The 12,449-nt window shown below is 48.2% G+C and overlaps 1 protein-coding gene across 1 annotated transcript in view; it reads right to left on the bottom strand.

Moving 5' to 3' along the window:
- The window catches only part of cog6 (component of oligomeric golgi complex 6), a 149,153-nt gene extending 137,006 nt beyond the window's left edge, over positions 1–12,147 (bottom strand). The window contains exon 1 of the mRNA XM_085999410.1: positions 11,902–12,147. Coding sequence (XP_085855536.1) covers positions 11,902–12,033 — 132 coding nt within the window. The 5' untranslated portion in view covers positions 12,034–12,147. The remainder of the gene's footprint in view (positions 1–11,901) is intronic.
- Between the last annotated feature and the right edge of the window lie 302 nt (positions 12,148–12,449).

The raw sequence follows: 12,449 nt of genomic DNA, 5'->3' as shown, positions 1-12,449 counted from the left end.
CTCGCTCTCTTCCCCCCCCCAACAGTCGCGCTCTCTTTCCCCCCCCCAACAGTCGCTCTCTTCCCCCGCACCACAGTCGCTCTCTCTTCCCCCCCCCACAGTCCGCTCTCTTCCCCCCCCCACAGTCGCTCTCTCTTTCCCCCCCCCCAGTCGCTCTCTCTTCCCCCCCCCACAGTCGCTCTCTCTTCCCCCCCAGTCGCTCTCTCTTCCAGTCGCTCCTCCCAGTCGCTCTCTCTCCCCCCCAGTCGCTCTCTCTTCCCCCCTCCACAGTCGCTCTCTCTTCCCCCCCCCAGTCGCTCTCTCTTCCCCCCCACAGTCGCTCTCTCTCACCCCCCCAGTCGCTCTCTCTTCACCCCCCCCCAGTCGCTCTCTCTTCACCCCCCCCAAGTTTGCTCACAGTAGTGTCCAGATTAATCTTTAATTCCTGCAGACTCCAGGACCCGATTTGACTTTCACTACATCTCCTCAAAGCATCTCTTCCCTCTCCAGCCAACAACTTCTCACCGACGCCACTGCGCAGACCAAAAGCATAGACGCAGTGGCGGGCCGTGCACATGCGTGCTGGCGTCACGGGGGCCGTGCGCATGCGTGCCGGCGTCAAGGCGGCTTCGCAACTGGCGGCCTCTTCTCTTCGAGCCCCGCACCCCCCCCCCCCGGCCGAGAGCCGCGCTCTCCGAGCCCCGCCCCCCCCGGCCGAGAGCCGCGCTCATCCGAGCCCCACCCACCCCCGGCCGAGAGGCCCGCTCTCCGAGCCCCGCCCCCCTCCCGGCCGAGAGCCCCGCTCTCCGAGCCCCGCCCCCCTCCGGCCGAGAGCCCCGCTCTCCAAGCACCAACCGCCGCCCCGCCCCGCTCTCCGAGCCGGCTTGAATTCCGCCGATTGCGGCTCTGGTTGCCGGGGTAACCCTTCCCGCTAACCAAGGCCGAGATCCGACGCCGCGTCTCACCTGTTCCTGCTGCGCACGCACCCTGACCCTCGTGGCTGAGGCCGTTGCCCCGGGTAACGTGACGGGGGCGGGGGGGGGGGGGGTGGATGAGGAGCTTAGCAGAAGCCCTAGCTCGGGCCTGGCTGGGCAAGAAAGTCCCAGGCTTTCAGGCCTAACAAAAAAACGGGAAAAGGTAGGAAAAAGAATGTTCAGTTTAGAAAAAATATTTACAAATGAATGAAGTTTTTTTTAAAACAATTTAATAAATTCAATTTTATTTTGCTGGAAATGTATATTTGAAAAGAAAGACGCAGAAAGCAGGAAAAAGAATGGAAGCAAGATGGCGGCCACTCACCTCGGTTCAGAAGGATAAGGCCCGCCCACACACGCACCGATTGGTCGACCGGTCAGGTCACCGAAGCGTAGGATTGGTCAATCGAGTCGAGTCACTCGACACTCAACTGTAGGACGGCACGCGCCAGGAACCCGCCGTCCGATTGGTCGACCTCAACGTCACACGGTCGCTAATGAGGTGCTAATGAACGGAACGCTGAACGTTTTTCGGATACCGCGGGCGCGGTTTTTGTCCGGCCGAAAAGGTAAATACGCCTATGACCAGTCCGGAATCGCAAGCTTTCTTTTGAGGCGACGCGCGCGTCGGTACGCTCTATAACTTTCAAACGTATAGAACACGGACAGACAGACATCGGGACAGACAGACAGAAGAGCCGCTTTATATATATAGATACGTAAAGGAATATATACGGACATACATACATAATTACTTAAAAGAATATATTTTAGAACAGTCATTTTCACATTAAACACAGCAAATTCAATTCACACAGCCACAATTGCTCCTTCTACCTACAGTACTGAAAACCCGTTTAAAAAAAAAAAAAAATTAAACTTTAAAACTTCTCATCATTTCTTAAAATAACTTTCCTCCCTTTCCCAAACAAAAATATTGCCTTTCAGAAGCTCCACGATAAAATATATCTTCCTCCGCAGCCTCTGGAGCAACTTTACACATGCTTTTTTCATGTGTAAGTTGCAAGGACTTACCCTCACTGAATCCATGAATGAAATCGACGAAGTTCACTGCGCACGCGCTGTGCCTCTGAACCCCTTCGTTCAGAGGACAGGAAGTGCCGGTTTTCTCCGCATGCGCTGTGCATGCTGAAAACCGGCATTTCCTCCAGCCAGACGCGCGAGTACCCCCGACCGTACTCACGCGTTTGGAACGGAATTACTGGGCCAATATCTAACAGAAAGACAGTACAGGTAGACTATCCTTTATCCGAAAACCTTGGGACCAGCTGTGTTTCGGTTTTCGGAATTTTTCGGATTTCAGAAGGTTTTCATCTCCGTATCTGACAACAAACACTGTTGCTTAGCAACAGCTTGTAAACACTCGGGGCCCTGCCTTGGAAGCGTCTCTGAAGCTGTTGCTAAGTTACAGAGACTCTTTCCACAGCCTGACTGTTTAAAAAAATGCTAGGGGAAGAAAAAGAACCTAACAAAACGGCTGCTGATTTCTGCCGTTAGATCGAGGTTTCCAGCTCCCCCTGCTCCGTATCTGAATTCCTTGACTTAGCGGGGGTCTGGGGCTTGACTGCCGCTGCCAGTTGTGGGAAAGCCGGATATCGGCTGACTCCTACACTAAGCTGGCCCGCAAATCAGGTCCGGGGGTGGGGGGGGAAGAAAAGACTATCGGACGGGCCGCTGCAGCTATCGGACGGGCCGCTGTATTGTTGGGTTCACTCTCCCGGTACCTTCCTTCACACTGCCCGGCTCGGCCTGCAATCTCCTACCCAGGAGGGAACTCTGTGACCCTCTGCCCTGCTCACAGGGACAGGCAGAGCTCCCGGACCACTCCTGTCATGTTTGGCGCCACTCGGGTCATGTCGTGCGCACGACTTACGCGCCACGAAAAAACTTTAGGTTTTTAGAGGTTTTCGGTTTTCGGAAGTGCGGATAAAGGATAGTCTACCTGTAATGCAATGCAGTATCATTTCAATAGTCCTTTCAGCCTTCTCTTAACAGCATAACAATCATAATTATGAAAAATCAAATAAGTGCAATGGAAATGGATTTTAGTTGGTGATAAAGCACTCCCTTTGCTAAATATCATGATGCACCAATTTTGATGTCAGCACACACTTTCTCCAGCATTAACTCACTTGTACATGCACAAGATTCAAATTCGAGATGCTCAATAGTTCGCAACAAAAATTTTGTACTAGAATATTGAGATGTAAAAATTATATGCACAATTATTTTGTGTGGACAGATGTTAAAAATACTTTCAGAAGTGGCTGATCATTTTTCCATTACTCATATTGATTCAGCATATTAAAGCAAGAAAAAGGGAGGTCCTCAGAAAATACTTAGAGACTGTGATCTGGCCCAACTAGGATCAACTCTATTTCTAGTTTACTTTTAAAAGCAAACAAAACATAATTCTTGTCTCTCTAACAGGCTCACAAGCTTTGGTGCACTCTCCCTTCGTATTCCCTTTTTTGCCCAGTCTGACCCAGGTTCTCTGATAGTCTGTGACACAGTAACAAGCATGGCAGGCTCAATGTCAGATCACTTACTGTGGTATATTCCAAATAACCATAAACAGACTAGGATAGAAGGAAGTAGGGGTCACAATTCTATAAAAACTGTCACTTTGGGGGTGATTTTGCCAACCCTGGGGAGGCAGGACTGCTGGGAAAATGGCAGTGTCTGGGGGCGGGGTACCCATCCCGCCTCCATGCCATCTTCCCAGGAGGCGGGTACCCAACCCGCGCCGGATCCCGTCTCCTGGAGGCAGGAAGGGGATTACAGCTACTTAACAGGTAGTTAAGAGGATTATTCCCATTTTTCCAACATGAGTGCGGGCTTCCCGACATCGGGAAACCCCACCAGGGTCAGCGAGGCGAGCAGTGGGTCTGTGGGGGTGAGAGGGGTCCAAAAGTGCGCTGTGGAGGTAAGTGATGGGTACAAGTGTGGAGTGGTAAGTATGTGAGGTGAGTGAAAAGTCTTAGAAAAAGTTTACTTACCTTTGTTTCTTCCTGCAGCCTTCAATCGTTGGGGATCCGGAGGCTCCGGCAGAGATGACAGAATGACTGCTGCATTCTCCGATGCAACAGCCATCTGCTTTCTGCTCAGGAAATAGGTTTGGTGAGCCTCGAGTACAAGAACTCACCAAACAACAGAGAATGTCACTGTTTGACAGGTTCTCAAAGCTGTCAAACAATGACAATTCATCTGTCAAAATTTTTTGACAGATCAAACGTCATACGCTAACGTTCTCTGTCACTGGCTTTCACTTAATTGGCCTGCTAAGCCCGCTGACGAGGTCAATAAAGGGAACTTAGCGTGGATTGGCCACAAGTCGATGGAGGCGGGACTAAAACCTGACAATCAGCAGTCCCGCCTCCAATGCGCCCCCATTGGCAAAAATCACTCCCTTTATTTCAAATGAGGCAACATCAATCTTTAATTCAATAGGAAAATACAGCGGATGCTGGAAATCTGAAATAACAACAGAAAATGCTGGAAACACTCAGCAGGCCAGGCAGCATCCGTGGAGAGAGAAACAGAGTTAACGTTTCAGGTCTGTGACCCTTCGTCAGAACTGGTAAAAGTTAGAGATGGAACAGGTTTTAAGCAGGTGCAGAGGCAGGGAAAGGGTGGGGGGGGTGCACTGAAGGCACAGTCTCTGCTAGAATTTAACTCAGGGGAGATAAAATGTTGCAAATGGGGATGTCTGAATCATCAACAGCTACCGCCTGAAAAAAGTTTTTTTTTTTTATTCGTTTAAGGGATGTGGGCGTCGCTGGCAAGGCCAGCATTTATTGCCCATCCCTAATTGTCCTTGAGAAGGTGGTGGTGAGCCGCCTTCTTGAACTGCTGCAGTCCGTGTGCTGAAGGTACTCCCACAGTGCTGTTAGGGAGGGAGTTCCAGGATTTTGACTCAGCGACGATGAAGAAACGGCGATATACTTCTAAGTCAGGATGGTGTGTGACTTGGAGGTGGTGGTGTTCCAATGCACCTGTTGCCCTTGTCCTTCTAGATGGTAGAGGTCGCGGGTTTGGGAGGTGCTGCCGAAGAAGCCTTGGCGAGTTGCTGCAGTGCATCTTATAGATGGTACACACTGCAGCCACGGTACGCCGGTGGTGGAGGGAATGAATGTTTAAGGTGGTGGATGGGGTGCCAATCAAGTGGGCCGCTTTGTCCTGGATGGTGTCGAGCTTCTTGAATGTTGTTAGAGCTGCACTCATCCAGGCAAGTGGAGAATATTCCATCACACTCCTTACTTGTGCCTTGTAGATGGTGGAAAGGCTTTGGGGAGTCAGGAGATGAGACACTGCATAATACCTAGCCTCTGACCTGCTCTTGTTGCCACAGTATTTATGTGGCTGGTCCAGTTAAATTTCTGGTTAATGGTGACCCCCAGGATATTGATGGTGGGGGATTCAGCGATGGTAATGCCATTGAATGTCAAGGGGAGGTGGTTAGACTCTCGCTTGTTGGAGATAGTCATTAACTGGCACTTCTGTGGCGCGAATGTTACCTGCCGCTCATCAGCCCAAGCCTGAACATCGTCCAGGTCTTGTTGCATGCAGGCATGGACTGCTTCATTATCTGAGCAGTTGTGAATGGTGCTGAACACTGTGCAGTTATCAGCGAACATCCCCATTTCTGACCTTATGTTGGAGGGAAGGTCATTGATGAAGCAGCTGAAGATGGTTGGGCCTAGGACACTGCCCTGAGGAACTCCTGCAGCGATGCCCTGGGGCTGTGGTGACTGACCTTCAACCACCACAACCATCTTCCTTTGTGCTAGGTATGACTCCAGCCAGTGGAGCGTTTTCCCCCCAATTCCCATTGACTTCAGTTTTATTAGGGCTCCTTTGTACCACACTCGGTCAAATGCTGCCTTGAATTCAGCTCCTTTGACCATGTTTGGACCAAGGCTGTAATGAGGTCGGGAGCCAAGTGGTCTTGGCGGAACCCAAACTGGGCATCTGTGAGCAGGTTATTGGTGAGTAAGTGCCGCTTGATAGCACTGTCGATGACACCTTCCATCACTTTGCTGATGATCGAGGGTAGACTGATGGGGCGGTAATTGGGCGGGTTGGATTTGTCCTGCTTTTTGTGGACAGGACATACCTGGGCAGTTTTCCACATTGTCGGATAGATGCCAGTGTTGTAGCTGTACTGGAACAGCTTGGCTAGAGGTGCGGCTATTTCTGGAGCACAAGTCTTCAGCACGATAGCCGGGATGTTGTCGGGGCCTATAGCCTTTGCTGTATCCAGTGCACTCAGCCGTTTCTTGATATTACATGGAGTGAATCGAATTGGCTGAAGGCTGGCTTCTGTGATGGTGGAGACCTCAGGAGTATAGTCTGAAATTGTTGTACTCAATGTTGAGTCCAGAAGGCTGTAAAGTACCTAATTGAAAGATGAGGTGCTGTTCCTCGAGCTTACGTTGAGCTTCATTAGAACAGTGTAAGAGGCCAAGGACAGAGAGGTCAGAGTGGGAGTGGAGCGGTGAATTAAAGTGACAAGCGACCGGAAGCTCAGGGTCACCCTTACAGACTGAACGGAGGTGTTCCGCAACATTTTATCTCGGCCGAGTTCAATCCTAGCACAGACCGTCCCTTTAGTTCCTCCCCCCCACCACCCCACCCCCTTTCCCTGCCTCTCCACCTGCTTAAAACCTGTTGCATCTCCAACTTTTACCAGTTCTGACGAAGGGTCACAGGCCTGAAACGTTAACTCTGTTTCTCTCTCCACTGATGTTGCCTGGCCTGCTGGGTGTTTCCAACATTTTCTGTTATCAATCTTTAATTTCTTAATTAAGCATTATTGCACTTTAACCCTACAGTGCCCCACACTTGGCATTTTTGTTTTACTGTGAGAGATGTGGAAGCCTGCTCCATGGAGGGAAGAATCTTCTTCGCTCCATTCACTATTAAGATATATTCGATTTTTCCAATGCCAAGCTGCACAGTTTGGGCACTCAGCCCACAGGCCTCTTCACTCCCAGCTTCTGACTCTAATCACCAATGACAGGACTACAGAAACAAAGTTGTACTAAAACTGACTTCAACTGCAAAACAAATATTGTTATAACATATAGAGCTAGGTAAAAAACCTCTTCAACAAAGATCTTTATTTCTACCTGCATGCAGAGCTCACAATATCATAGGAACATGGGGAAAGGAGTAGGCCGTTCAGCCCCGCGAGCCTGTTCCGCCATTCAATGAGATCACAGCTGATCGATATCCTAACTCCATCCATCTGCCTATCCCTTAATACCCTTGGCTAGAAACAAATCTAGCAATCTCAGGTTTAAAATTACTAATCGAGATATCATCTACTGCTTTTTATGGGAGAAAATTCCATACTTCTCCCACCCTTTATGCGAAAGTGTTTCCTAACTTCTCTCCTGAATGGCCTCATTCTATTAGCTTCGCTAGATATGACCTACCCTTTACAAATCCATGTTGGCTCTCTCTAATCAGCTCAAATTTCTCTAAGTACTCAGTCATTCTGTCATTAATTATAGATTCCAATAACTACTTATTAGAGGCTAGTAATCTTTAATATTGATTTGATAGATCAGAGCTGTCAGTACAGAAGAATTGTCAGGAGTGACATTGTAAACCCATTTAAACGTGAGGGTAACTTCCTTGGTCAGTATGTTTTTCAAATACGTTTTCAATATCACCATGAATTCCCAACAGAGGAAATCTTCACCAATACGTTTACAACATTGCTACAGATACAACAGCAACAACTTGTACTTATAGAACATCTTTGAAAAAAACATCCCAAGATGCTTCACAAAGGCTCAAGGGAAAAAATGACCACCAAGCCCAAGAAAGGGATATTAGCAGGGGTGATAAAAAGCTTGGTCGAAGAGGTGGGTTTTAAGGAGCATCTTAAAGGAGGTGGAGAGGCGAGGCGTTATGGAGGGAATTCCAGAGTGTGAGGCCGAGGCAGCAGAAACAAGGTTGCCAATTGTGGGACATTGGAATGCCACAATTAAAGGAATGGGGAGTTTGGATGGGGGTGGGGGGTTGTCGGACTGAGGAGGTTTGAGAGATAGGAAGGGGTAAGGCCATGAATGGATTTAAACACAAGGGTGAGGATTTTAAATTTAAAGTATTGGGGAACCGGGAGCCAATGTAGGTTAGCGAGGACAAGGGTGATGGGTGAGCAGAACTTAATAGGGATGTGATCGGACAGCAACGTTTTGGACAAGCAGAAGTTTATGCTGGCTGGAGGGTCGCAGGCCAGCCAGGAGGTGACAAAGGCATGGCTGAGGGTTTCAGCAATAGACGCACTGGGGCAGAGACGGGCGATGTTATGGAGATGGATGTAGGCAGTCTTTGTGATGGAGAGGATACGGGATCGGAAATTCAGCTGAGGCTCGAAAAGGACACTAAGTTTGTGATCAATCGGGTTCAGCCTGAGATAGAATCGGTGGAAAAGGTATGGAGTTTATGGTGGAGGCCAAAGATGTCGGCCCGGAATTTGCAATTGTAAATGACGTCAAAACTGTCAGTGTTCGCCATCATTACTCTGTAAAACTGACAGCAACTTCTGCACATGCGCATTTAAACGTGGAAATCCTGAAGTTGCTGTCAGTGATACCCTGTTCCTCCACAGGGTGCGCTGTTGCAGTCCTCGCAGATGGAAATCAATTAGAAATCACTGAATTTACAGGAATTTCCACTTGTTACGCTTTATTCTTGCTGTAAAAACCCTTGAAAAAGTTAAGCCTTGTTGAATGAGGTGTATCTGAGTTTTTAATGGTGTACTAAGTCATGAACAACCTCGCTGGCCCTGAAAAAAATTAACTATTTGTAGAGTGTCAAATCCTTCCATTCTATGATTAAAAATTCCATAAATCTTTAGAATTAAAAAAAATGTTTTAAGTTTGTTTATGATATTTCAGCTTCTACCTTAATTCCATGTGTATGCCCAATCTTTATTTTGCTTTCTGTAAAATTATAGAAGTGAATGATCAAACCTGCTTGTTACTTCCTGGTTTGCAGTTTGTGAGAATTCTTCAATGTGATTGGCTGCTTAGCCTGTTTGATGACATCACTGTTGCTGGATGCCAGAGATCCCCGATAGATGGCACCAGAATTAAATCAGCATCGGGAGAGGTGAAATCGATGCCACAGAGCCCGCTAAATGTTTGTGGGCCGCTTTCTTCGAGGTCAGCGGCAAGCACCGTCACTTCACCGCTGACTGCAAAATCCAGGCCAATGGCTTCAATCTGCCCAACATTTAGCTGCCAGAAATTGTAGCTCATCCAAGACTATAATATCTCAGACAAGCAGTCTCACAACACAGGTAGTGGAGGGCTCAAGGGAGGTGATGGAGATAGATCTGGGTGTCATCAGCAAACCTGTGGAAACTGACCCCATATCTGCAGTTGTTGTCATTAGGGGGCATAATGCAGATGAGGACTAGAAGGATCCAAGGATATATAACAGTGCAGGGGCATGAAGAGAAGCCATTTCTGGAGAACTCTGGCTACGATCGAAGCAGAAACGTTATTGGACAGGTTCAAACATGGAGTCATGATAAAAGTGGGCATAGGTTTGGGTGACAACAGCACAATCAATCAAAGTCTTTGGAAAGGAAAGCGATGGTGCATATGCCATGGTAGTTTGCAATGATAGAGACATTAAGGGTGTTTTTGTTTTAAGATGAGGGTGGTGACAGTGGTGTGATAGGGAGGGGGACTGTACCTGAGGAGCGGGAACCAGAAAGGGATGCTGGACGGCTAGCTGTTTTCTGGGAATGGGGTCAAGGGAGTAGGAGGGGGGTTTCATGGACTTGATGTGATCCAGCCAGATCTGGTGATGGATAGCTAAATCAGTTGTGCACCAGATATGCTCAAGTCTGCACCCTTTAACTTGAGGGAGCGATGGTCCGGTCCGTATTGGGCTAAGGACCATAGTGACAAAAAGAATGCTTGCCCAATGAGGCTATTTATATGTGAGTATGAGAAACGTTTTAAATCAAAATTTAAATGTTACCTTTAACAAGTGCGAATGCGCCGATTTAAAGAGCGTTACACATTGCAAATTATGGGCCTATATGTTAACAGTCAGTGGTGAAGCAAAGGGGCTCGCCGCTGACCTCGAAGAATGCTGCCCACAGAGATCTTGCCTTTCTCGACGTGCAATCCATTGTAGCGCTCTGTAATGGGAATTTCCAACGAACAGCTGCAGTGACATCAACAAGCTCTCCAAGCAACCAATCACATTGTGAGAATTCTCACAGACAGCAAAGCAGGAAATGAAAAGCAGCTTTTATCTGGACTTTTTAAAAATGTTACAGAGAGCAATATAACGATTGAGACTTTCACATGGGGATAAAGTAGAAGCTGAAATATCATAAACAAACTTTATTAAAAAAAGGTTTTTTTTATTGTAATTTTTATCATAATGGAGAGATTTGACACTCCATAAATATAAAATTAGTTTTTCAGGGCCAGAACGCTTGTCTAGCAGTCAATACACTGTTAAAACCCCAGTTACACCTATTTCAATAAGGCTTAATATTAAATGGGGTATTGAACAGCGATATTAGCGCAGAAAAGCCCAAGTTTTCATCAGTGCCACTGGTTTCACTAATTGCTGGCTATGGGCAGGGGGTGGATGTGCCACAGCGCAGCCAGTGTCGGAGCAGTGAATGACTGACCGCAACACGTTAGGCTGCACATGAGCTAAATCCTGAAGTTGCGGTCAAGTTCGGAGGGGTAATGACGGCAAACACTGACAGTTTGTCAAGATTACCCACCGCAAAATCAGGGGCATGATGGAGCTGCGCCTTTCCCCCTATCATCACCACATTGAACATTGAAATATCCAAGCATATCACATTTTCAAACTCCTCAGAGAAGGCATCGATACTTGCAAGGCTTTCAGATTATTTGAATGGCAATAGATTGGGAGAAGGGGAAGTGCAAAGAGACCTGGGTGTTCTTGTGCACCAGTCGCTGAAGGTAAGCATGCAGGTGCAGCAGGCGGTTAAGAAGGCAAATGGTATGTTGGCCTTCGTAGCAAGAGGGTTCGAGTACAGGAACAAGGATGTCTTGCTACAGTTGTACAGGGTCTTGGTGAGACTGCACCTTGAGTATTGTGTGCAGTTTTAGTCGCCTTACCTGAGGAAGGACGTTCTTGCCATGGAAGGAGTGCAGCGAAGATTCACCAGGCTGATACCTGGGATGGCAGGAATGATGTATGAGGAGAGATTGTGTCGATTGGGCTTATACTCACTGGAATTTAGAAGATTGAGAGGGGATCTCATCGAAACCTATAAAATTCTGTCAGGCCTGGACAGACTAGATGCAGGAAGGATGTTTCTGATGGCCGGGGAGTCCAGAACCAGGGGTCATAGTCTAAGGATAAGGGGTAAGCCATTTAGGACTGAAATGAGGAGGAATTTCTTCACCCAGAGAGTGGTGAACCTGTGGAATTCACTGCCACAGAGGGTGGTGGAGGCCAGTTCATTAAATATATTCAAGAAAGAGTTGGATATATTTCTTAAGGCTAAAGGGATCAAGGGATATGGGGAGAAGGCAGGGACAGGGTACTGAATTTGGATGATCAACCATGATCTCATTGAATGGCGGAGCAGGCTCGAAGGGCCGAATGGCCTACTCCTGCTCCTATTCTTCTATGTTTCTATGCTAGAGGAAGACTGTTACCCCTGGTCAGGGCATTCTGCGGGTCTCTGTATTGGCAGCAATGTTTTTTAATTGCAATGTACCCGGAGGTTTGGCAGCTTCAAGAATTGCTTCAAGACGGGAAATGTTTTGCAAAATTGCAGGAACCTTTTTCTCTACAGCATTATTTCGACTAAATAAATAGTTATTAATACTACAGCTCACAGCTCAGTGCACTGACAAGCAGGCTCACTGACCGAGAAGACGTGGCGTGGCTCACCCACCTTATCATTGTCCAGCCGGGTCTCCAGTATTTTATTCAGCTTCCTGGCCAGCGGGTTATTGTTGGTCTGCGTGGCTCCGCCGAGCCCCGGCTCCGGGATCACACCTGCCGCCTCCACTTTGCTGTCAGCCATCTCCCAGGAAACCAGCCTCCCACACAAATCCCTCCGACCACCTCACCGGAAACCTGGTCACACACGAATAAAAGAACCCCGGCGCCCAGCCACAGCTGGCTCCGCACAATGGTTCCGGGGCAGAGGGGGGAGGAAGCGCACTGAGTGAGGCACACACACTGGAGGGAGGAGCCTATGGCACCACAGATGGAATAATGGTCGTAATTCACAGCCCTTCTTCAATCCCCTCTTGTCCCTACACAGTAAAGGTGATCAGAACCCTGGCTCAGTGGGTAGCACTCTCACCTCCGAGTCAGAAGGTTCAAGTCCCACTCCAGAGACTTGAACATAAAAATCTAGGCTGACACTCTGGTGCTTGCTGAGGGAGTGCTGCACTGTCGGAGGTGCCGCCTTTCAGATGAGATGTTAAGCTGAGG

This window comes from Somniosus microcephalus, chromosome 10 (assembly GCF_052327205.1).
Source record: "Somniosus microcephalus isolate GS21.2 chromosome 10, FLI_Smic_1.0, whole genome shotgun sequence".
NCBI lineage: Eukaryota > Metazoa > Chordata > Chondrichthyes > Squaliformes > Somniosidae > Somniosus > Somniosus microcephalus.
This window is presented reverse-complemented; position numbering and strand designations above follow the sequence as displayed.